At 39.0% G+C, this 26,295-nt stretch overlaps 1 protein-coding gene across 2 annotated transcripts; it reads right to left on the bottom strand.

Annotated features, from left to right (window-relative positions):
• Window positions 1-4,820: 4,820 nt before the first annotated feature.
• LOC127449842 (E3 ubiquitin/ISG15 ligase TRIM25-like) lies at window positions 4,821-26,027 on the bottom strand. 2 transcript variants are annotated; one of them, XM_051713432.1, is made up of 7 exons: window positions 25,832-26,027; window positions 20,482-21,075; window positions 20,162-20,257; window positions 19,851-20,084; window positions 19,599-19,743; window positions 19,413-19,472; window positions 4,821-6,720 (listed from the first exon to the last, which is right to left on the bottom strand). In XM_051713432.1, exons 2-7 carry the CDS (start codon window positions 21,067-21,069, stop codon window positions 6,197-6,199), a joined length of 1,647 nt encoding a protein of 548 aa, XP_051569392.1. In that variant the 5' UTR covers window positions 21,070-21,075; window positions 25,832-26,027; the 3' UTR covers window positions 4,821-6,196. The 2 variants fall into 2 exon arrangements, with proteins under 2 accessions (XP_051569392.1, XP_051569393.1); XM_051713433.1 differs by lacking the exon at window positions 4,821-6,720 and adding an exon at window positions 9,014-12,790.
• Window positions 26,028-26,295: the final 268 nt, after the last annotated feature.

The following is a 26,295-nucleotide window of genomic DNA, read 5'->3' as shown; positions in this document are numbered from 1 at the left end:
GTCTCTGAACATGGAAGACATTGTGGTGTTTGAAGAAAAATAAAATTTCAGTACATACAGGTGCATCTCAATAAATTAGAATGTCGTGGAAAAGTTCATTTATTTCAGTAATTCAACTCAAATTGTGAAACTCGTGTATTAAATAAATTCAATGCACACAGACTGAAGTAGTTTAAGTCTTTGGTTCTTTTAATTGTGATGATTTTGGCTCACATTTAACAAAAACCCACCAATTCACTATCTCAAAAAATTAGAATACATCATAAGACCAATAAAAAAAACATTTTTAGTGAATTGTTGGCCTTCTGGAAAGTATGTTCATTTACTGTATATGTACTCAATACTTGGTAGGGGCTCCTTTTGCTTTAATTACTGCCTCAATTCGGCGTGGCATGGAGGTGATCAGTTTGTGGCACTGCTGAGGTGGTATGGAAGCCCAGGTTTCTTTGACAGTGGCCTTCAGCTCATCTGCATTTTTTGGTCTCTTGTTTCTCATTTTCCTCTTGACAATACCCCATAGATTCTCTATGGGGTTCAGGTCTGGTGAGTTTGCTGGCCAGTCAAGCACACCAACACCATGGTCATTTAACCAATTTTTGGTGCTTTTGGCAGTGTGGGCAGGTGCCAAATCCTGCTGGAAAATGAAATCAGCATCTTTAAAAAGCTGGTCAGCAGAAGGAAGCATGAAGTGCTCCAAAATTTCTTGGTAAACAGGTGCAGTGACTTTGGTTTTCAAAAAACACAATGGACCAACACCAGCAGATGACATTGCAACCCAAATCATCACAGACTGTGGAAACTTAACACTGGACTTCAAGCAACTTGGGCTATGAGCTTCTCCACCCTTCCTCCAGACTCTAGGACCTTGGTTTCCAAATGAAATACAAAACTTGCTCTCATCTGAAAAGAGGACTTTGGAACACTGGGCAACAGTCCAGTTCTTCTTCTCATTAGCCCAGGTAAGACGCCTCTGATGTTGTCTGTGGTTCAGGAGTGGCTTAACAAGAGGAATACGACAACTGTAGCCAAATTCTTTGACATGTCTGTGTGTGGTGGCTCTTGATGCCTTGACCCCAGCCTCAGTCCATTCCTTGTGAAGTTCACCCAAATTCTTGAATCGATTTTGCTGGACAATCATAAGGCTGCGGTTCTCTCGGTTGGTTGTGCATCTTTTTCTTCAACACTTTTTCCTTCCACTCAACTTTCTGTTAACATGCTTGGATACAGCACTCTGTGAACAGCCAGCTTCTTTGGCAATGAATGTTTGTGGCTTACCCTCCTTGTGAAGGGTGTCAATGATTGTCTTCTGGACAACTGTCAGATCAGCAGTCTTCCCCATGATTGTGTAGCCTAGTGAACCAAACTGAGAGACCATTTTGAAGGCTCAGGAAACCTTTGCAGGCGTTTTGAGTTGATTAGCTGATTGGCATGTCAAAATATTCTAATTTTTTGAGATAGTGAATTGGTGGGTTTTTGTTAAATGTGAGCCAAAATCGTCACAATTAAAAGAACCAAAGACTTAAACTACTTCAGTCTGTGTGCATTGAATTTATTTAATACACGAGTTTCACAATTTGAGTTGAATTACTGAAATAAATGAACTTTTCCACGACATTCTAATTTATTGAGATGCACCTGTACATTTATCTGCCCAAAAAAACGTGAGCAACATGTTTACTTCAATAAATGGTTTCATTTGAATCGCACTCACACCATACACCAGCGAGGGTCAGATTAACAGTTTGATATCTCTTTAAATTGATTTTTAAATTGTATTAAAGTAGTTTTAATAAAAATCTATTGCCTCACACTTTAAAAACCATACAGAATTAAACATTATTTTGTTTTTGTGTTTTTGCTTTTATAGCTTCTGCTGTTTACAGTATATGTGCAAAATTTGAAATCTGAAGTGCATGAAAAAATGTATACAACACTAGCTATTACTGTCTGGAAAATAGAATTGAACTGTGGTCCAACTTAAATCAACAAGTTTTCTATTATTACAAGTACAGCAGATCTCCAACTACCATTCTCAAAAAACTGAAGGGGTGAAGAAAGGAAGATGAAGGAAAATATGATTGAATAGTGTGTACATGAAACACTGCATTAAACCTTCTTGGCATCTGAAATACAATATGTGCATTCCAGTGATCTGGAAAGTGCCAAGCTTTCTGAAAGGGTTCACAAACACAAGAATGTGTTTGGAAGAGATCTGAGAACTGGTTAAAGAACTCTAGTTACGTATGTAACTGTGAATTTCTGTGAATTCCGGATGACCGCCAGAGGCAGTGCTAAGTACTATTGGACTATCAATGCACCAGCTAGATAGTTTGAGAGAATATAGCAACAAAGACACATGTTGACGCGGGCTGAGCCCTGAAGGACATACAGAGCAGCTGCTCAGCCCTCTGCCGAGGAACACATTTCTTGCACAGTCTGAGTGACTAATTAATCTGATGGTTATCCGGAATTCAAAGAACCATAGTCACATACATAACTGTGACACATACCAACACTGCTATGAGGAATGACACCCACCGGAAGTACTCAAGGCTGCTCCTAAAGAACTGCAGAGCTGATGGCATAAGGAGCAGCAACATTGACCTTGTAGATCCACACGAAGATACATGGAGAAGCCCGGTTCACTCTGCTCCACCACGGTCTCCACTTCCTAAACCTCCAACCTCTACTCCTGTTGCTCCACTTCCAGATCCGCCTATGGCTTCACCCCCTAAGTCTCCACCTCCTATGACCAAATCACCTCCCAAGCCTCCTGACCCTGTCCCTGCTCCATGGAAGCCTCCTAGCCCAGTACCTGCCCTATGGTCACCTCCCAGGCCTCCTGGCCCAATCCCAGCCCTGCGGCCATCTCCCTAGATCTGTCGTCTATGTTCTACCTGTGACTACAGACTCCCTAGTTTGTTGATACTTACCTGGTTATACTTACTGTGTTTAGTGTTCTCCTCATCTGATGTTGGTGTCGTTTATCCCCTTGCTCATTCCCCAGCGTTGGGACTCACCTGTGTTGTTTACATTCCTGGCTAAGATCAAAGGACTGTTGTGAGTTTCACCTTTCATCTGTACGTTGCTAATATACCCTGCCTGGATACTACTCACCTTCTGTTTACATCTCAACTGTTTCTGGATTGTCTCACTTGTTTACATCGCTGCTTCATATCATCTGTTCAATAAAACCCTGCAATTGAGTTCATATCCCTGCCTTCGTGAGTCTCTCCGTGACAAGTGTGTTGTCTAAGCTATAAGTTGACAAGTCAATGTTCAGAAACCCATGTCCATGTTACCCAATCAGACACGTTTCATAGGGATATGCAGATGCTTGCTTGACGCAGTCCTTTAACAGGGTCACTTACAGATAAACAAAAATAAATAGCCTAAATAACTACAACCTCTTATACCACAACCCTGTTTTTACTGTTGTTGACACCTTGGCAAAGGCTGTGATGCCACAACACAAACCCAGGACCTTGTTTTCGTATGCTGGAGACATGCATGCTGGACAGGCCTGTGGAAGGGTTTCTTCCTCATTCCCAGGACAGGCTTTCTCTCTTCCCACTGTCCTATACTGGGAACAAGAAGTCCCTTCAGGAAAATATACTGTGAAACCTTCAACTTATCTGACAAACATTTTTTGACTGACAATATCAGCGAATATGATGTGTCCTGTATTTCATTTGACTGCATAGAATCAGAACCTGTGAAGCCAGATTCACGAATAAATTAATTTGAGTTCGTTCTTTTCAGAGAATTGGCCTGGTTGTAGCAAAAAGGTCTGAATCAATTCACTGTTCAGTCTGATTCGTTTGGACTGCTATCTCACAGAATCATTTGCAGTGGTTTCTCACTCTGTAAAACAGCATAGTGATATTTCAGAAAATGGAGAACAAACCAATCATTGCATGAAGTGGATATTTAGGTCACTTTGAGAGACTTCAGGTGCTTTGTCATGTGAATAAAGGGCTGTTCACACCAAATGCATTTTTGCATCCATCCATGCTGTTTTTCGGTTGCTTTTCTATGTAAGCGTGCTAAACAGATGTCTTTGTTGCACCATGGAGTGCCACAATTTTTAATGATTTTTTGCCAAGTTAAAAGGAACATCAACTGTTAAAAATGAGACACCTTTGTTCTTCTTAAGGCAGAGTTTAGCAGAAATGCTTTCTTGACTTACAATGAATGGAATATAGTAGTGCAATTGAGAAAATTATAAACAAAGGTTTAGATTCACTTTGTGTAAACATTGTCATATTACATTATTTTAATTTTTATTATGTTACTGTTTTTAGGGGGGGTCCATTTTACTACTGTACAATACAGTATTACTGTATTTTGTATAGACCTTTTCAATAATGTAAACAATAACAACGCTTCTGTGCTGGTCCAGAATTTCCATTAGAACATTAGTGCTCCCCAGTGTTGTTTTTAATGAGATCAATAAAAAACAAGAAATGCTTTAGGAACCCAAACATCACCTCCCAGCTGACGACTGAACTGGTCTATAGCAGAAATATAACAGTATACAGAAGCTGGTATGTATTGCCATGCTAAGCCACATAGGCACTTTGCACCATTGAGTTTTTCAGTGACATTTTGTTAAAAGTGACATGTTGTAAATGCATTGCATTCAATTGTTTTTACTTAATCTAGGATGTGACATTTATTTAATTTTTGTTGTCTACTGGTAATATTGTTTAACCAACATATGATTAAGAAAATAATGAATGAGGAATATTTGACATAGGAGCCTGGAGTCAATAGTTGTTTAACAATACTTTTAATACATTCATAAAGATCTCGTCTCGGACTTGGTCTCGACTCGGACTCGGCCCTTTCTGGTCTTGGTCTTGACTCGAACTCGACCCTCTTCTAGTCTCTGTCTTGACTCAAACTCGTCCTACTCTGGACTCGGAAAAGCCTGTCTTGACTACAATGCTATTTGAAACACGTATGTGATAAAGGATACTTCAGTTCATCAGAGCACGACGGGAAGTAAAAATAACACATTAGCTGAACGGGAACTTAAATTGTTTGACATTAAAGAACTCATTTGAAATGAATGGCTTCTGTTCAAATTTTCAGAAATGTTTTTTTTTTTTTTTCTAGGTGAATCTCTAGATACAGATTCTCTTTGAAATTACACAGAATATGAAAACAGCTTACTACAGTTCAACATCACATTTCATTCTGTTATTTTTGTGACATGAACAAAATCTGAATTTTTCATTTTCAATTGTGTACTCATAAATAATTTTATGGTGCAGGTAATTGAATAGAGTATTTTTAGACATAAATTAAACCAAAAGCACATCTATGAGAAAAAGGGATTAAGCTGTCCAAATAATATTGCCAAAATCAAATCAGAATCAAAATACACAGTGATCACTTTATTATGTACCTCTCTAATACTTGGTAGGACCCTGTCTTTCCCCCTAGAGTGGCCATTCTTCTCTGACCGTTGTCATTAACAAGCCGTTTTTGCCCACAGAACTGCCGCTTGCTGGGTGTTTTTTTTTTTTTTTTGCACCATTTTCTATACACTCTACAGACTGTTGTGCATGAAAATCATCAGTTTCTGAGATACTTAAAACACCCTATCTGGCACCAAAAATCATCCCACGGTCAAAGTGACAAAGTCACAGTCAATCAGATTTCCTACCCATTCTGATGTTTTAGCCACTTAACCTCTTGACTATGTCTTTGTAATTGTATGCATTGAATAGCTGCCAGATGATTGGCTGATTAGATATTAGCATCAACAAACAAGTGTACAGGTGTACCTAATAAAGCAGTCACTGAGTTTATACATCAGTTGTATATGTACAATATACAATTTTTTCATTAACCATAAATTAGATGATTGAAAGTTACTTTTGACAGCCATGGGCAAATAGTGAAGAAAGAGTTTAATGAAATTTCAACAAAAAGGCTGAATACGATTTATATAAATCAAACACAATCACATTTTTAAACATTGATGATTATCATCTCCCACACTAACAGTACAACCATTATTATAGAATAATCTGGTAAGGAAACGTTTACTCTTTTTTTCAGATTATTGAAGGTTCAGCTATTGATTTATTGGTCAGAAAAAATAAGACCCTCACAGCAAGTGATTTGATGCTTTGCCATGTGACATGACAATAACTTGTTGAAATCTCATTTAAACACATATACACTAATACACTTTAACTGTTGAGTATTTATCTAGCCAAAACACAGGATACAGAGGTTGAGTGAATGTGGTGTGGACTCTGTGGATCAGACTCATTGTGTCAGAGACGCTGTAGAAGGACAAAACTCCTGCACTGTGATCCACATACACTCCTATTCTACTGGAGCTGTGAACTACCGGCAGTTTAATCTCAATTTTATTGTGCCAGAATGAGTAACTGGATGGAGAGCAAAACAAACTCCAGGACTGATCATTATGTCCAGCTGCACTCTCGGGACTATTTCCCTTCCTTTTGATACTCTTATATGCCACTGCTATAGCTAATCCCTCACTTCCACTCAACTCTACCTCCATATAACAGCGTCTACTCACACTCTCAATACACAACACCTGAGTCCACACATCAAATCTGTCCGGATGATCATGATAGCTCTGGGGTGTTTTAGTAAAAGTAGCCCTTTCATTCTCTTCAGACAGTTGGATGTGATGATTTACTGTGTTTGGATCCAGAGTGAAGTGACTGAAATCTGATGAATACAAACACAAACAAAAAATATATTTTTGCACATAATTTGTTTCTTTATATAATTAAACCATGTAAACCAGTATAACATCAAGCACTCTTCTTGCTGTTTGCTCTTCTATGGGGATCCAAGTAAAATTAGAGAACTCGCACAGAAAAAAAAAAGTGTACGAGGAGATACGGCAAGAACTGATGAACGCAGGCTTCAATCGAACGATTGAACAAATCATAAACTGAAAAAGCTAAAAAGAAAGTGTACAGGGACCAGAAGAAGGACCTGAGCAAAAGTGATAGTGGCCAGGTGAAGTTGTTACACAAAAGCACCATGTAGTCACATAACACGTTCACCGTTTGGGTCTAAAGTCAGCGTAAAAGTACAGCCTGTTTGCGATTGGCTCTAGATTGCCCCATCTGGAGGGCAGCATCTGTGACCTGTTACGTCCCGTGTCTGTTTTGTGCATTTAATACTTTTGTGTATTGCTCTTTCTCTGTCTGTGTGTGTGTGAGTGCGTTTCATTTATTCTCGTGGTGTCTTTCAGGTGCAGTTCATTTGCCAATCATTTGCTCCACCTGTGTGTGATATTGATTGACCTGATTGCATTCCCGATAAAATCTGTGCTGACAATCAGATGCGAGCTGTCAAAACTTTCCGCCACCCGCCAGAGCAGACTTTGCGTGTTCTGTTGTGTGCATTAGGGCTGTGCGGTATACCCGTACTAACGAAATATCGCGATACCAACAAATTAAAAATGGTACGGTATCATCTTGTTAATTTCGGTACCATATTAAAGTATGCTGCCATTAGCAAAATGTAAAGTAATGTGAGAGTTTTGTGATGCAGTCAGAGACCATTTGAAAATAATAATAAAAAAGACTCTAAATGGCCAAGTGTGATCATTAAACAGTAGAAGGATGTCACTTAATTTAATAATATACAGTCACAAGCACTGCGCACCACAGTATACAGCCCCGTTCACACTGCCATCGGCAGCGAAATGATCCCATTCATTTTCAATGAGAGCACAGCAACTTCCGGCGACACACCTTGTCGTGACCGTTGGCGACAGAGATCGCCAGAGATCGCCGTGGACAGCGACAAGACAAGTTGAAAACTTTTCAACTTTATGCAAATGACGAGCGACATCTGTGTTCGACTACCAATGATAGCAAAGACAGATGAGCTTACATCATCCATCTCCAGGCAGGGTGAGTGTGAGATACTAGAGTCGACTCGAGTGCAGGCAAGATGAAGTTAAAAGTTTCTGTGAGCAATTTCACTGGTCTATATCATCTGTCTGTAACCACATGCATTGATATGGGCAAATAAAATGATGCGTGGAAAACCGTGTCGGCATTCTGAGTGAGTTTGATTGATATATTGATTATAACGTTAATCTTGTTTAATGATATGATGCATTAAACACTGCTGCAGGTTATATAAAACGCTCTCCCCTGCAGAATGTGCATTTTTAGAGGCAAAAGAACTGATTCCTTATCAAATTAGTATGATATCTTAGTTTTATCGACAGTATCATTTTAACAGCATTTCAAATGTTACTATGGCCAGTTGTGCAATCCACCAATAACATTAAAGCGGCAGCAGCAGTAGGAACGCCCACCAGTGACACAGATCGCAAAGTCTAGTGACATGCCGCCCGCGGTGTGAACGTGGCTTAAGAGGTGCTGCTCTGCCTTCATCTCCTTTACACACACACACAGGCACGCACACTAACACACACAAACGCAACACATAATACTAATGTTTGATTTGCAGGCAGTTTGCCCAGTAGTATCCATCTGCAGAGCCACCATAGTGTGCTTAATGTATAAATGGCTGTGAACTCTTTCTCCATTGCAGCTCGGAGATTTCAGTTCGCGAGTCACGGGAAGCTTGAAATAACGAACCCTTCATAAACAGGAAGAACTTCAAAGATCTTTCAAAATAAAAGCTCTATTCAACGAGATGCGTGAAATTGAAGACATTACAACCGAAAAATATTACTACTATATAAATGTGTAATATTCAAAGCAGTCGCAATAATATAATATGAAATGGTTATATTATTTTTTCTGATTAACACTTTTTATTGATTCACACAATTGACACAGAAAAGCAAAACATACATTCACAGAATCAACATTTAACCCCCATTATTCCCTTTCCCCCTCCCAATCCCCAACCCCACCCTGACCCTAAACAGATATCCCTGTGGTCACACTTGAGTATACACACAAAAAAAAAAAAAAAGGAAAGAAAAAAGATTAAAATAGAAATAAGAAATCACACACATTTAAAACAACACTTCTCTCTCCACTGCCCCTCCCCGAGAGTCCTCCAAAAAGGCCAAATAGCTGCCCCATTTTTTATTAAATAAATCTAAGTTGCCTAGCCTTCTACATGACATTTTCTCAAATGCCGCTACCCTCCCCATCACTGTGCACCACTCTTGAAATGAGGGCGCTCCAGCCGACTTCCATCCCCTAAGAATAATTTGTCTGCCGATCATAACACTGGCTAGGACCCAATTTTTTATGCATTTATTCCCTAAATTAATGACCGCCCCATCACCTAAAATACAGAGTCTGGGGCAAAATGACATTTGAGTGCCCAATACGTCACACGTACAACTCTGAACCCTCAACCAAAATTCTTGGATCTTAACACACCACCAAAAAACATGGGTTGTGTCCCCATCTACTGATAGGCATCACCAGCAGGTGGGTGTGTCTTTAAGACCCAGCCTATACAATCTAGAGGGTGTCCAAAAGATTGGAGATTAAAGACATTATAGATATTACAGTTTCATTTTCTGTTAATGCATGATTTTCTGTACAGCTGCTTTGAAACGATGTGTGCTGTGAAAGGCACTATACAAATAAAAATGACTTGACAATAGAATCGATGTAAAATCTTAAATAGCATAAGGCGCACCCTTGCATCTCTGGATGTAGACTTGATGTTCTTTAGAATCCTAGCCCACACTCCCTCCTCCAATACCAAGTTTAAATCTTTCTCCCATAATCTCTTGAGAGAATTTGAAGCTCCTTTCCCCAGACTCTGAATTGGCATGGAGTAATACACTGATGCCTCATGACCTTTTCCAAAAGCAGTAATCACCGCTCCCAGATTATCTGGGGGGTGGGGGGGGGTTGTATGCTACTCCCAAAAATAGTACAGAGCAGGTGGCACAGCTGTAAATACCTAAAGAATTGAGACCTGGGAATCCCAAAATGTTGAACCATATTTTCAAAGGATCTCAACACTCCACTCTCATATAGGTCACCGAGCGTATTAACCTCCCTCACAATGCACTCCGTCCAGCAGAAAGGGGACTTATTAATACATAACTTTGGGTTCAGCCATATGCTCTAAGCAACATTTAAATAAATGTCAGAATTAAACACTCTGGACACTTTTAACGAGGTGTAACTCAACTTCTCCGGTTAATTTGATAGAAAAGCTTTGCAATGGTGAAATAGGGGCAAGAAATTCCTGTTCAATACAAAACCAGGGAGGGGCTCTCTCAGGTGGAAGTGACCAATGAATCAAATGTCTGAGACCGAATGCATATTAATAAAACAAAATCTTGGGTAGGCCTAACCCACCTTTGTCAATCGGCCTATGTAATTTATTGAAATGTAATCTGGGACGCTTAACATTCCAAATGAAGGACTTCGCAATGCTATCAGATTGCTTAAAATAAGAGAGGGGGACATCTATAGGGAGAGATTGTAGCAGGTAGTTGAATTTGGAATACAATTCAATTTAATAACATTAAACATCCCAATCATAGATAAATGTAATGAAGCCCACCTGCCCACAACGCTTGATAACATTTTTATTAAAGGGTCAAAATTAACTCTAAGTAAATCACACAAATTTGCTGGGAATAAAATCCCCAAATACTTAATGCCCTGTTTGGGCCACTGGAAGGCGCCTGGGTGAAAAGCCGTTACTGGACAGTACGCTGTCAGAGCCAAAGCTTCGGATTTAGACCAATTTACTCTGTATTCTGAGAATTTATAAAAGGAATTAATAATTCTGTGGAGGCAAGGCATAGATCTAGTAAGGTCAGAGACAAATAATAAAATATCATCTGCATAAAGCAAAAGCTTATGTGCCACACCTCCCGCCACCACCCCTGGAAAATCAAAGTCCTCCTTTCTTATTGCGGCTGCTAATGGTTCCAGGGCAAGACAGAACAATAATGGGGAAAGAGGGCAACCCTGCCGAGTGCCCCTATCCAGAGTAAAATAATCTGAAATTAATCCATTTGTTTGTACCGCTGCTACCAGGTGTCTATAAAGTAACTTAATCCATCCAATAAAAGTATTCCCGAACTAGTAAATTTCCAAACTCTTAAAAAGATAATCCCATTCTACCATATCAAACGACTTTTCGGCGTCAAGTGAGATGGAAGACCGGAATCTGATCATTCGCCACTGACCACATGATAATGATGAAATGCCTAATGTTGTCAGAAGAACTGCGGCCCTGAATAAACCCCACCTGATCTATATGTATAAGAGATGTCATAACCTTACTTAATCGCTTAGCCAACATTTTTGACAATATTTTAATGTCTAGTTGGATCAGGGAAATTGGATGGTAACTCTTACACTCGTTTGAATCTTTGTCCTATTCAAGAATCAGACTGATCCAGGCTTGTGTCATGGTTGGCAGAAGCTTTCCATTCTTTAATGATTCCGTATAAACTTATAGCAAAAGTGGAGCCAGTTCTGTAGCATAAGATCTAAAAAATTCAGCAGCAAAACCATCTGGCCCCAGAGCCTTGCCTGTAGGCAGGGCCTTAATTACCTCATCAAGCTCCTCCAAGTTTATCTCAGAATCAAGAGAATTTTTTTGCTCAGCCGACAGTTTAGGAAGTTCTAATGGCTCCACAAAGTTTCTAATATCCTCTTCAGTAGACGAAGATGCGGAAATATAAAGACCAAGATAGAATTCTTTAAAAGTATTATGTCAATCAAATGTTCAGTGAGCCGGTCCACTCAACTGCAAAATGAGTGCAACCAAATGACTTAATCACTCCAATGTCTTTGCAAGAAATACTCCAAAAAACAAACTCCAGCCGCTAGGCGGAACCAGCAAAAAAAAAAAAAAATAAAAAAAATAAAAAAATAAAAAAAAGAGCACGCAGAATCTTCAAACAGTCAAGCGAATGTTCAGTGAGCCGGTCCACTCGGCTGCAACGTGAGTACAACGAGATGACTTGCTCACTCCATTGACTTTATGAAGGACATCGCTTGCTGTAGGCATGTGAATGTTTTACGGCCATCCTTAGCATCTATTCTTAATTTGGCTGGGAATATCAGTGCAAAAGCGACCTTCCGTTGGTGTAAAAGTTTCTTGCATTCTTTGAATCGATCACATTTCTCTCGTCGAATTTGCAAAGTCTGGGAAAAAGAAAATGCTGTGGTTCTTCCAAGAAAGCCTTCCTTTACTCCTCACCTCACATAACACAAGATCTTTATCGGACGATCTCAGAAATTTGGCCAGAATTGATCGGGGCCTTTCTCCCTCTGCGGGTCGACAAGCAGGAACCCTGTGAGCTCGCTCAATTTCCAGCTTATGGCCTGCTATGTCGAGCAGATTCGGAAAAAGCACATCCAGGAATTTCACTGTATCCTGTCCCTCTGCTCCCTCAGGGATTCCAATGGTACGGACGTTATTCCGCGGGCTACGGTTCTCCATGTACTCCAACTTCTCCCAGACATGCTCCAAATCCACCTTGGTCACTAGCGGATTAGCAGATAATTCCCTCTTCGATGACTCCAGATAATCGATCCGTTTCTCGACATCCCCCACTCTTGTAACCACATCAGAGAAGTTCGCCTCAATGGCAGTAATCAATTGACATATCACAGCAAGATCCTCCAAGTCAGCAACGAACTTCGTGAGCATTGCTGACATGTTCAGCATCTCTCGCCACATTTCCTGCACTTCTCTGTCTAAATCGACTCCCAGGCTCGCAGCCTGCTCAGGGGCATCAACTTGAGTGTCTTTTAATGTCTCCAGAGCCCAAGGATTTAGAATTCTTTGACATATTGTCCTCCTAAAACAGTTATGGAATAGAGTGTAATCTCACCGGTTTGTGTCATAAAAAGTATTAAAACTAGCAAAGTGTGCAGAGCTCGCCGTTCACACGTCCAATCACCGCATGGCGTCATGTGACCGACCAAATGGTTATATTATTAGTATTATTATCTGTAAGCAATATCACATTAGCAAGTGTACTGAATATCAGCATGTTATTATATTGTGTATGTTATGTATATATTATTTTTAACAAGAGAGTACATGTACTTTTTAAAGTAACTTTTTGTTAAAATTATGGGGAAAAAAAACAATAATCGGGCGTTCCCAGAATTCCCTGCGTAACCCATCACGTTTCATTATATTTTATGGGAATAGTTATGTTTCTTCTTATTTTTAATATCAGTTATGTACTTTGGAGTGTTCTGTGTTATATATAATGTAGTTTAGTTAATGTTTATTGCATTATTTTAATTTCACATGTATTACCCTGATGGTGTTTAGTGTTTATTGGTCATTGCTGTTGGAAAGGCCACTATTGATGAACTTCATGTCATCATGTGACTTTCTGTAATTATTAGAGTGAGTAAAAATACTTTATAAAGTGAAAAGCAGATTTTTACAGTTTCAGAAGATTAAAGTATTAAATGTATATAATTTAATAATATAAGCGGTAATGCACCGTAAAATATACAGGCATCAAAATTGCATCCTATAAAGCCTGAAGTGTGGTTTTTACAGTGAATTTCTGGCAAGCACAGCTGCCAGTTTTTTACTGTAAATTTGACATTATTTTCTTTTTACAGTGTAGATGAATAACTTCATGTTTTAAGATGCCGTAAAAGAATATTTATCTGTTCACAACGCATCTCGAGACACCTGCATTCTGCTTTATTCATTGCGCTGTACCTTGCTTTTTTAGCATAAGAACGCTTATGGTCTGAACCAAAGTCAGAAATGAACAAGGGCTCAGGGCAAAAATGAAACTGAAGGTGACAAAAATGACCCTGCAATTGAAAATGTGGGGGCAAAAAGTGCAACTAATTCAATTTCTTATTTGTAACATCTTGTGTCTTTTTTATTCTAGACCTATAGTTCATATGTCACCTGAAATTCTTTAATGTAAATTTATAGGTAACCGCTTATCTTATTGTTTAGGTGGAACATGTATTTTAATGAATTGATTAAATTGAAGTATTTGACATAACAAAATGATGTCATATGTCGTATGAAAAAAAAAAAACAAACCCTAACACCCTCATAATGCCAAAAATACCCCTAAAATCCGGCTCCCGAGGGCAAATCTTCCCCTTTGATATAAAAGTTAATTTTCGACTCTTGAATCTTTTGGAAATGCTTTAGCCAATAGTTACATAATGTTACATAAATGCTATACATAGTCATCCTTCTGCTTTTCTTTCATATTAATTGCCTACAACAATAAAAACTGTTGTTGAACTTTATCCTCTGTTGTTCTCTCGTGTTTGGTCTGACGGTTGTGAGGGAGTCGTTTCCTGTACATTGTTGAATCCTACCCCTAGGGGATGGATCAAATGGGGGCTCGTTCTCATTGTTAATTTGTTTCTGTTAATTTGTTTCATCATTTGTTTCGCCCTTTGTTTTGTAAGTATACCTTACTGGTGAGTATTTGTCTTCTTGTGTAGGGGAAGTGTATTCCAATTATGGAAATGTAGAATTGAGGCTGTCCGATAAGAACCTTCACTTCAGGCTTAAAATAATTCTGACTTAATTCTTATAGCAGAAATTTACGAAATACAGTACTGTGCAAAAGTTTTAGGCACTTGTGAAAAATGTTGCATAGTGAGGATGTCTTCAAAAATAATGCCATAAATAGTTTTCATTTATCAATTAACATCATACAGTAAACATACAAATCTAAATCAATATTTGGTGTGACCACCTTTGCCTTTAAAACAGCACCAATTCTCCTAGATACACCTGGACACATGGTTGTTGGCAAATAGGATGTTCCAAGCTTCTTGGAGAATTCACCACAGTTCTTCTATCTATTTAGACTGTCTTAATTGCTTCTGTCTCTTTATTTAATCTCAGACTGACATGATGTTCAATGGGGGGCTTTGTGGGGGCCATGACATCTCTTGCAGAGCACCCTGTTCTTCTATTCTAATCTTTTCTATTTGCAAAAGTAATGTTTGGGAGTCTAAAATGTATTTTTCCTATTGACACACTAAAGCTGAAGATATAAATAACCATCTTAAGACAAATGCTTTTGTGAAATATCTTAAGTGCCTAAAACATTTGCACAGTACTGTACCTGTTACAAAAGTGTCAATTATGGTAGCGCTGCAAGAGAAATTGTTGAGTGCTGGAGTCCTTGGAACAGCTAGTCCAGAACTGTGGGATGTTGAAGCTGCTGCATCTAAGACGAACACGTTGGCTGCAGTAGAGGCTTCAGTCGGGGTGTTGCTTGGAGATGCGAGTGCTTTTCCTCATCCACTTGTGAATCTGAGTACAGAGGACCATAAGTTGGCATTCCGACTTAAAGAGCTTGACTTGGAAGTCAAACGCCAGGAGCTCTCTACCCAATTTTTGCAGTTTAGAAGTGATTGTAAATTGGGGTGTGTGGAGCCAGTGGTTTTTCTATAGGCAAGCATCAATGCTTTGAACTTAACACAAGCAACCATTGGTAGCCAATGCAGCCATGCGCTCTCTTGGGCCCACTGAAGATCAGCCGTGCCGCTTTGTTCTGGATCAATTGCAGAAGTTTGATTGTACACACAGGAAGACCCACCAGAAGAGCACTGCAGTAGTCCAGTCTAGAAAAAACAAGAGCCTGGACAAGGAGTTGAGTAGCATGCTCATATAGGAAGGGTCTGATCTTCCGAATGTTGTACAAAGCAAGACACCCCGAAAGACCTATCGGTGAGGTAAGACTCGAAATAGCGTAGCATGGTTCCTGTGATGCCCTTTGATGTGAAGGTGGACAATAGAATCTGATAGTTTACTGTGTTGAAAGCAGCAGACAGATCAAGCAGAATTAAGGAAAAACACTGTAAAGAACTTGTCTCATGTCTGGGAGTGACAGGGGACCACTATTTGTCAACTAAGTAAGACAGCGATATATATTCGGATGGATGGATGGATTTTTTTTCGGTTGATGAACATTTCTTTATCCTGTGTTGTTGCAATGAAATGAGCATGAGTCTACTGCATCAAATAACTGGGTAGCCTATCGATGGCCACGAATTTCTCTGAAGTGAGCACACATCCACAGGACAACATATATGCTATGAATTGACAGAGGATGTGCAGTCTGAAGAGGGTATTTATAGTTTGAAAGATGATTCTGCTGATGAATTACAAAAATTCTCAATACATCCGTGATACACAGCAGCATTTTTCCTTTGGCCAGAGAGCGCAAAGTTGTCAAAACCTTTATCTCCGGTGTAATTGGGTTGTTTCCATTCGTGGGAGAGATACGCAACTGCATCTAACTTTACAAAAAAACGAAACACCCTCGCAATTAAGGTGATACCTTTTTTAAAGGTCAATATTTATATTATTATACAGTGCATCCGGAAAGTATTCACAGCGCTTCACTTTATCCACATTTTGTTATGTTACAGCCTTATTCCAAAATGGATTAAATTCATTATTTTCCTCAAAATTTTACAAACAATACCCCATAATGACAACATGAAAGAAGTTTGTTTGAAATCTTTGCAAATTTATTAAAAATAAAAAATGAAAAAAAAACACATGTACATAAGTATTCACAGCCTTTGCCATGACACTCAAAATTGAGCTCAGGTGCATCCTGTTTCCACTGATCATCCTTGAGATGTTTCTACAACTTGATTGGAGTCCACCTGTGGTAAATTCAGTTGATTGGACATGATTTGGAAAGGCACACACCTGTCTATATAAGGTCCCACAGTTAACAGTGCATGTCAGAGCACAAACCAAGCCATGAAGTCCAAGGAATTGTCTGTAGACCTCCGAGACAGGATTGTATCGAGGCACAGATCTGGGGAAGGGTACAGAAAAATGTCTGCAGCATTGAAGGTCCCAATGAGCACAGTGGCCTCCATCATCCGTAAATGGAAGAAGTTTGGAACCACCAGGACTCTTCCTAGAGCTGGCCGCCCGGCCAAACTGAGCGATCGGGGGAGAAGGGCCTTAGTCAGGAAGGTGACCAAGAACCCGATGGTCACTCTGACAGATCTCCAGCGTTTCTCTGTGGAGAGACGAGAAACTTCCAGAAGAACAACCATCTCTGCAGCACTCCACCAATCAGGCCTGTATGGTAGAGTGGCCAGACAGAAGCCACTCCTCAGTAAAAGGCACATGACAGCCCGCCTGGAGTTTGCCAAAAGGCACCTGAAGGACTCTCAGACCATGAGAAACAAAGATTGAACTCTGTGGCCTGAATGGCAAGCGTCATGTCTGTAGAAAACCAGGCACCGCTCATCACCTGGCCAGTACCATCCCTACAGTGAAGCATGGTGGTGGCAGCATCATGCTGTGGGGATGTTTTTCAGCGGCAGGAACTGGGAGACTAGTCAGGATCGAGGGAAAGATGAATGCAGCAATGTACAGAGACATCCTTGATGAAAACCTGCTCCAGAGCGCTCTGGACCTCAGACTGGGGCGAAGGTTCATCTTCCAACAGGACAATGACCCTAAGCACACAGCCAAGATAACAAAGGAGTGGCTCCGGGACAACTCTGTGAATGTCCTTGAGTGGCCCAGCCAGTGCCCAGACTTGAACCCGATTGAACATCTCTGGAGAGATCTGAAAAGGGCGGTACAACGACGCTCCCCATCCAACCTGATGGAGCTTGAGAGGTCCTGCAAAGAAGAATGGGAGAAACTGCCCAAAAATAGGTGTGCCAAGCTTGTAGCATCATACTCAAAAAGACTTGAGGCTGTAATTGGTGCCAAAGATGCTTCAACAAAGTATTGAGCAAAGGCTGTGAATACTTATGTACATGTGATTTTTTTTTTTTTTTTTTTTTTTTTTTTTTTTTTTATAAATTTGCAAAGATTTCAAACAAACTTCTTTCATGTTGTCATTATGGGGTATTGTTTGTAAAATTTTGAGGAAAATAATGAATTTAAGCCATTTTGGAATAAGGCTGTAACATAACAAAATGTGAAAAAAGTGAAGCGCTGTGAATACTTTCTGGATGCACTCTATTAACGTATATCACTGTAATATGACAGAAGTCATGCTTTGAATCATTTGTTAGTAACTCTTAGGGATTTAGAAGTTCTCAGGATGACTTCTAAGCTATCATGGGTTTACGAGCTACTTTTAGCATTAAAATGCTTAATGAATTACTCTTAGAATGACATTTTACAAGTCCTAAAATTAGGATTGACATGCCCTTAATATTTGAGAGTTGCTCATAAATTTCCATGTTAGGAGCTACTTTATGCCTTAAGATTTTTTGTTGAATACAGGCCCTGATCTTTGCCACAGTTCAAGTTTGTATTTGATTATTTGCTTTGCAAACTCTATGCAGGCTTTGGATTTTCAGGACACCAGTATTTCAGAATGACCAGAGCAAAATTTTAGATGTAATGAAATGCTCCGCTGGTTAGTCCAGCTGTGAATGAACAGTAACATGTCCTGTTGTGTTTGTAGGTTTGGACTCTTATTTTGAAAACATGTTTTAGTTCCTGATATTGTTCCTTGTTCCCCTCTGATTGTTCACCAGGTGTTTCTTGTTAACCTTGTTAGTCTTTGTGTATTTAACGCTCTTGTTTGCCTCTGTCCTTTGTTTTGTTATTGTAACAGTGTTTCTTGGTTGGTTCTAAGTCTCAGTCACAGTCTAGTCTTGGTTTAGTCTTTTGTTTTATTCACGTTGTGGCAGAACAACCCGCCCCTCCCTCTTGCCATCGTCATCCCACCTCTTAGGGCCGTCATTCAGACAGGCTGATGACGTGAGTGCGCGGGAGTAAGACGAGGTGCATTTTAATAAGTCTTGTTTGAGCAGCGGTTGATTAGACCCACTGATTTAAATATAGTGCATCTTGATGTTTTCATCCTGCAGTTTGTATGCAGTATTCCAAAATGTGCATACAAATACGTTTATGGAAACCCAGCTACTGACAAGCGGCATCTCCCATCAGACATGTTTGCATTGGCACAACCACATTTAAGGTACCTTCCCCCGTGGCACGGGCATAGCGTGAGCAGCATAGGATCCTACTGCCGGTTGCATAAAACCCACATAAGACTCACATACTGTGTGCATTTTCTGGTTAAAATAATATATATATATATAATTTGTAATACTGTTATGTTTTTATAGATATTCAACAATATAAATAATCTAGATTAATGAAAACAAATTGTTTGGTGTGTCATTTTTTAGACGCTTCAGATAAAAATATCTGCTAAATGAATAAATGTACAAGTGTAAATGTGTTTCACTAAATTGTGTGATCAACAATGAAACATCAATTCAACACATACTAGAATGTCTCTTGTTTTCAACACTGAAATAATAATAATAATAATAATCCTATGCCTAATTCTTTATGAGTTACTGTATAATCTAACTGAATTATGTTTTTTAGTATGTAACAGTCTACCTCTTCCATCAGAGTGAATTGTAAGTGTTAAATGAGTTTTTTTCCTTGTAACTTACACTGAAGGAATTCCTCCCTGGTATCGTATTCAGGAGCAGGTATGATCTGAATGTGTCTCACTATCAAAACAAAACCACATCTGCAGTTTAATTCTCATGAAAAGAGGAAAATAAACCATCTACTCGATTTTTAAATATTTGATGATGATGCTTAATTTCTAAGAATAAATGAATGTTGAAATGTACCAGATATCTTCTTAGTCTCCTTTCTGCAGAAACGCTGCAGTTTGTCTGTCAGTTCACAGACTGATTTTATTACATTATCAAAAGAGAGATGAGAACTGACATTGATGTTTTCTGTAGATTCAGAGACAGAGAGAGAATGGAAACTCTGCAGACACAAAGAGAAACGACAGATAAAACAGCAAAACATGTAATCATTCATTATCTGTAACTACAAACCCCACTTAAGACTGTTCTGTTTCTCAGATCTCTTACCTGGAGGACATAGACGTCGTCATGTGTGAAAAAAAGCTGCTCCATCTCAGCGACTCTCCTCCTCAGATCATCAATCTCCTGCTCCAGTTGCTCCAAGTGTTCTTCAGCTCGACTCACTGCAGCCTTTTCCTGATCTCTGATCAGCTGTGTCACCTCAGAGCGCCTTTTCTCAATGGATGAGATCAACTCAGTGAAGATCAGCTCACAGTCCTCCACTGCTGTCTGTGCAGAGCGCTGGTAAAACACACACGCACACTACTGTTGAAACACACACAACTGATATTCCAGCAGTTGAGCTTCTCAAAACTCACCTTGTGAAGCATCACAGCATCTCTCAGATCCTGAACATCTTTCTCTTTCTTTTGGATTCTCTGCTGGAGTTTACTCTGTGTTTCCTCCAAATGTCTCTGTATGAAACATAAATATTGATAAACTAAATGTAATATAAGAGTGACTGATGCAATAAATGGCTATAGGATTCCAGTACTGTCTTATGGCCTCAAAACATACACACACACACACACACATTTTTTCCTTGAACGAAAGAGACTGTCACAAATCGCAGAAGGAGTAAAGACAATTGAAAATGAGAGAAAGTAGATTAAGTGTCCCTCATGAAATTCCAGTGTACCTGTTTCTCAGTTCTCGCTGCTGCAGCTGATACAGTGTCGTGGTTCTTGTGTTCATCCACCATACACAGAATACAAATACACTTCTGGTCGGTGCGGCAATACATTTCCAGCATTTTATAATGTCGAGGGCAGATCATCTGCTGGAGTCGTCCAGTGGCATCAATCAAGTTGTGTTTCTTACTCTTGAAGAGATTTTCATGTTGTTCAAGATGATTTTGACAGTAAGAGTTGAGACACACCAGACAGGACTTGACGGCTTTGAGTTTTCCTTCAGTGCAGACGCCACACTCCACATCTCCAGATGCGGTGTGATGGGGAGCAGGGCGAGTAGCTTGGAATCTAATCTTCAGTTTCTCCAGCATGTCAGCAAGCATTACATTCTTCCCTAAATCAGGTCTTGGAGTAAAGGTTTTTCTGCACTGAGGACATCTGTAGACTCCCCTCGCATCATCCTGATTCCAGCAGCTTGTTATACAGTTCATACAGTAACTGTGTCCACAGGGAATGGTCACTGGATCCTTCAGGAGATCCAAACAAACCGGACAACAGAACTGATCCTGAGCCACTGAAATATTAGCTTCTGCCATTTCACTCTACTTACACAGAGACGGAAAGACCACATGTTAGTTCATTAGTGCATTATTTTCCATGTTTACATCTGATAAAATTAGACAGTTTTCATATTTAAATATAATACTGATCTTGCAGCAACACCATTTACAACACAAACTCACCAAATTGATTTTGAGTGCTAGCCTATGCCACAGTTCTTATACCACATACCAGTAGAGCAATATATTTTCTATACTGTGGTCTTGAACTCAAGACTCATGTAATGGGGTCTTGTCATGGACTCGTGAGCATTTGAACTCTGACTCAACTCGGACTCAAACAAGTGTGGACTCAGACTTTATCCCAAGTACAGTTGAGTCCCTTCAGAAAAATATACTGTGAAACCTTCAACTTATCTGACAAACATTTTTTGACTGACAATATCATCGAATATGATGTGTCCTGTATTTCATTTGACTGCATAGAATCAGAACCTGTGAAGCCAGATTTGGTTCTTATTAGAGAATTAGCCAAACGGGCTAGCAAAAAGGTATGAATCGATTCACACAGAATCATTTGCTGCAGCTTCTCACTCAGTAAAACAGCACAGTCACTTTCAAATTTTATTTACTGCTGTTCACAATACACATTGTTTCAAAGCTTTACAAAATTAAGTTTCCATTTTCTTAAATACATAATTGAAAATTAAAGTTATTAGTCTTTTAGTCCCCCAGTGAGCAAGCCAAAGGCAACTGCGGCCAGGAATCTAAAACTCCATAGGATGTTGAATAATGGAGATTATTAAAAAAAATCTAAGGGGAAAAACAGGCTCACCATAGGGATATATTTAGCATATAGGTATATTTAAGATAGAGATATTTAAGAAAATGGAGAAAAAAAACAGTTGTTGGATGAAGTGGATATTTACCTACAATCATTTAAAAAAAAAAAAAAACAAACAAAAAAACTACATTTTTGAGAGGTAACTTTGAGACACTTCAACTGGTGCTGTGTCATGTGAATAAGGGGCTGTTCACACCATATGCAAAACATTTTTTTACATCCATCCATGTTGTTTTTCAGTCTGGGTAGGGTAGCTGAGTGGTAAAATACACTGGCTACCACCCCTGAAGTTCGCTAGCTCCCTAGTTCGAATCCCAGGGCGTGCTGAGTGACTCCAACCAGGTCTCCTAAGCAACCAAATTGGCCTGGTTGCTAGGGAGGGTAGAGGCACATGGGGTAACCTCCTTGTGGTCACTAATGTGGTTCATTCTCGGTGGAGCGTGTGGTGAGTTGAGCGTGGTTGCTGTGGTGGATGGCGTGAAGCCTCCACACGTGCTATGTCTCCGTGGCAACACGCTCAACAAGCCACGTGATAAGATGCACGGGTTGATGGTCTCAGACGTGGAGGCAACTGGGATTCGTCCTCCACCACACGGACTGAGGTGAATCACTACACGACCACAAGGACTTAAAAAGCACATTGGGAATTGGGCATTCCAAATTGGGAGGAAAAAAAAAAAAGGAAGTGACATCTTTGTGCCCTTGAACATTTCCAGTTAGCTGTCATTCTCATTCAGAACAACAGCAGATGCACTTCATTCAAAGAGACTTTAACTCTATCGTCACAAAGTGTCATTAAAATTTGAACTATGTTGTTTGGTGACTGGATACTTACTGGATGCCTGGCACTAACAGAAACTGAAGTATTTAGCTTGCTGAAAAAGAAACCACAAATGGATGCATTAACCGCAGTCAAGCGAAACGGCTGGATACGTTTAAACAATGGGGATCTAGCAGCAGCACACATTTTATCTCTGGTAGGTGAATGACTTTGCCAACTAAAGTTTGGGTAGAGTGTAGCTGGCTAGTTAAGCGAGAATACAGTATTTCTTTAAAGGCTCTAAAGCGACTTTACACATCTATTAATAACGAATGAAGCTGCGTGTTATGTGCTGGCAGCATTAACAGTGTCAGTGTTGGGGAGTAACGGAATACATGTAACGGGATTACGTATTTAAAATACAAAATATAAGTAACTGTATTCCACTACAGTTACAATTTAAATCATTGGTAATTAGAATACAGTTACATTCAAAAAGTATTTAGATTAATGAAGAGATTACGTTGCATTTTATTGTCATTTTTTTCATTTAATATTTAGTCCTTTCAGATGGAAAACATTTATACATATAAATGATGTGATCCAAAGTGCATTTGAACAGCGGTGAAACACTTTCTTATGATGTGTTACATTCATACGAGCAGACAGAGAAGTACGTTTGAAGTAAGTTTGGAGCAGAAGAAATAGAAATAAACCTTGTGTAAATTGTCAGCTTTACGCTAAGATAAAATGCTATTTCTAGCCATTTTACATGCACATGTTATCAGGCACAATCATATTTTTTATCAAGAAAATTCACGTTGCATCATAATTTCTTTTTTTCTAGTAAGACCTTTGATATTGGGGCAAAAATCATATTCTTGATAATTTTTGTATTGTTTTCCTGCAAAAATATCTAAAAATCCTTAAAACAAGATCAGTTTGATTTATCTTGTTTTAGAAACAACACTGCATAAGATATTTGGGTTTTTCAGAGAATGTATTTTTAACCTGTATTTTGTCTTACTGTACTGGCAGAGTTTTTATAGTCAAAAGTGAAAAAATCTACCAGTGCTGAAGAAGTAATCCAAAGTATTTAGATTACATTACTGACCTTGAGTAATCTAACTGAATATGTTACAAATTACATTTTACAGCATGTACACTGTAATCTGTAGTGGAATACATTTCTAAAGTAACCCTCCCAAACCTGGTCATAGTTTATAATGGGAGCGATCAAATATTCCAGACCTTTACGCTGAGGATATAATTGTGAGCATCTAAACTACAGTAAGATTAGTGCATTTCAAGACAGGAACTTTTCCGTGTAAGGTGAAGAAAGATGGGATGTTCTATGGCAATTACTGTTTTTGTTTAGCCAATCGGTTAGTTGATTCTTTGTTTTCTGAAAAATGAATATTTATGATTGTGCTGAATAAGACTGAATTTTGGGACTGACCCTTGTAGCTCTTGGAGGAGAGGCTTGTGAAGAATAAAGAGTTTCTTTGCTTAAGCTTTACCACTGGAGTGGCCAGATTCATTATACAGGAGAATTTCCACCATAGTTACTGCACCAAATAGTGCGTCTCTTTGTTTATGTTAAGCTAATGTCTGTATTATTATAAAAGAGGTTTGCATTGCTTTGTGTGCCCTGTCACATATGGGTGTGTTTCATTCAGAAGTTGTATATATCTCTATGCCCGGCTTCCCTCAAAGACTTTACCTTCCACTGTGAGAGTTTCAGAGGGCTGCACAGCAAATAATTAAAAAAAACACATGAAATCTGATCTGACCATTCAGACTGAGACGTACTAAGAAAAAGTCTGATTTTAATCGGATTCCAAACCACCTTGAATGTGGTTTGGATGAGGCTTGTAAAAATCAGATTGAATGTGTTTTTGCCCTGTTCAAACTTGAGTCAGAGCATCCAAAAAATCTGATAACATACACATAACCTTTGCGAAGGGGTTAATGCTGCCTTCATGTGCTATCGGAATTATACGAGTTTCCCACTAGGAATTTGCACATGAACGACCCCTCGAGTTGTGATTACGACTGGGAATCTCTGAGATCAGAATTTTCCTACTTCCCACTTCTGAAGTGGTAATTACGAGTACATCGTGTTCACGTGCTTTGTTGTCGGAAAGAACAGGAAACATGGACGACGGCAGGTTCATTCATACATATTTCATGAGGAACTTTTATTTTGAAACCATAATACATATTACTCCGTTAGCATACCGATGATAGTGGAATTTTGGTCAAATACAAGCTTTTTCACAGTGTAAAAATGTACATTTACATTTATTCATTTGGCAGACGCTTTTATACAAAGTGACTTACAAAAGAGGAAAAATACATCATAAGTGAACAACATGCATAGGATGGTTGCTGATATACATAAATGAATATGACCAAAACAGCAAGCGCTAACAATTAGCTATATTTAGAAAAATGAACAAAACCCCTCATTCACTACAGAAACTGTACTCTCCTCCGCCATGTTGAAAGTTTAGGACTCCTCCCATCATGGAGTCCACTTGAAGGGCACATTTGATACCTGAGTTTCCGAGTTGGGAGGAGTCCTAAATTTTCAACATGGCGGAGGAGAGTACAGTTTCTGTAGTGAATGACAGGTTTTGTTCATTTTTTTTTTTTTTTTTTTGTTCTGTTTCATATCACCTTGTTTTTTAAACTTATCAGATTGATATTGGTCCTATATTCCCCGTCTCAACATTTTTGGAGTGTGTTGCAATCTGATTTGAAATCAGTGTAATATATAAGAAACAAGGTAAAACTTCAAATAATTTGTTTTTGTAGCGCTTTCAATAGCACAGGGTGAATATAATTTATAAATCACTGCTTTTTTTTTTATTTTATTTTAATAGCATTTTCCATACTGTCTACATTTTTTATTGGAGTTGGGGTTGTATTTCAATAGAAAAAAAATTAAAACCCACAAACTCACTTTCCAGTTCATAAAGTCGAATATCTGAAGATGCTTCGTTTGATTTTACTTGATCAGTCATAACCTTTCTCTTACTGTTTTTCTGACTAAACAAAAGCGAAACTAAAAGCAGCTGATGAAAAAAAACAGTCAGTATGTTACTATAACCAATAAATACAGCGCTAAACTTAAATAAGCACACAATATAGAGCAAATATGACGTTTATAACTCAACCAGCTTACTTACCTGTCTCTGTAGGAATCGCAACAAAACGTGGTTCTTTCGGTTTTGGTGTATTTAATTAACAGTTTGCGTCTAACTCATTAGACGATGACATTAGTTTAATCTCTTTGCGACTTAAACGCGTTCTACGATAACGTGAACGCTGGAAACCTCATGAAGATTAATTATATAACGTGACATTCGTTCAGTACTCTTGCCTGGTTTTATGATCAGCAGACCTGTTAGGCAACGCCTACAGTGAGATTTTCAGCAGTTCAAGCAATAATTTGAATCATTCATTCACTGCATTAGTTTACCGTTAAGGTCTAGTTGAGTGTAAAGGTTTTGTTGCCCGGTGACTGCTCATTTCTAAACTGAAATTAGAACTATCTAGCTGTCTTTTCCATTATCACGCCTTGTCCATGAGGCTTCCTCAAGTTGTTTACTCTGTGAGCCTTCTCGTTATTAAAACTTGCCCATACATAACT

Source organism: Myxocyprinus asiaticus, chromosome 13 (genome assembly GCF_019703515.2).
Source record: "Myxocyprinus asiaticus isolate MX2 ecotype Aquarium Trade chromosome 13, UBuf_Myxa_2, whole genome shotgun sequence".
Lineage (NCBI taxonomy): Eukaryota > Metazoa > Chordata > Actinopteri > Cypriniformes > Catostomidae > Myxocyprinus > Myxocyprinus asiaticus.
Note: the sequence above shows the minus strand (reverse complement) of the source record. Positions and strands in the feature narration are given on the sequence as shown.

What these genes read in the sequence shown, in the direction of transcription:
- LOC127449842 (XM_051713432.1), bottom strand. Translation starts at nt 21,069, where the DNA reads ATGGCAGAAGCTAATATTTCAGTGGCTCAGGATCAGTTCTGTTGTCCG. An exon ending in ATGCTGTGATGCTTCACAAG is followed by an intron (nt 20,085 to 20,161) that starts GTGAGTTTTGAG and finishes GTGTTTTACCAG; the next exon opens with CGCTCTGCACAGACAGCAGT. An exon ending in GGAGACTAAGAAGATATCTG is followed by an intron (nt 19,473 to 19,598) that starts GTACATTTCAAC and finishes TTGTTTTGATAG; the next exon opens with TGAGACACATTCAGATCATA.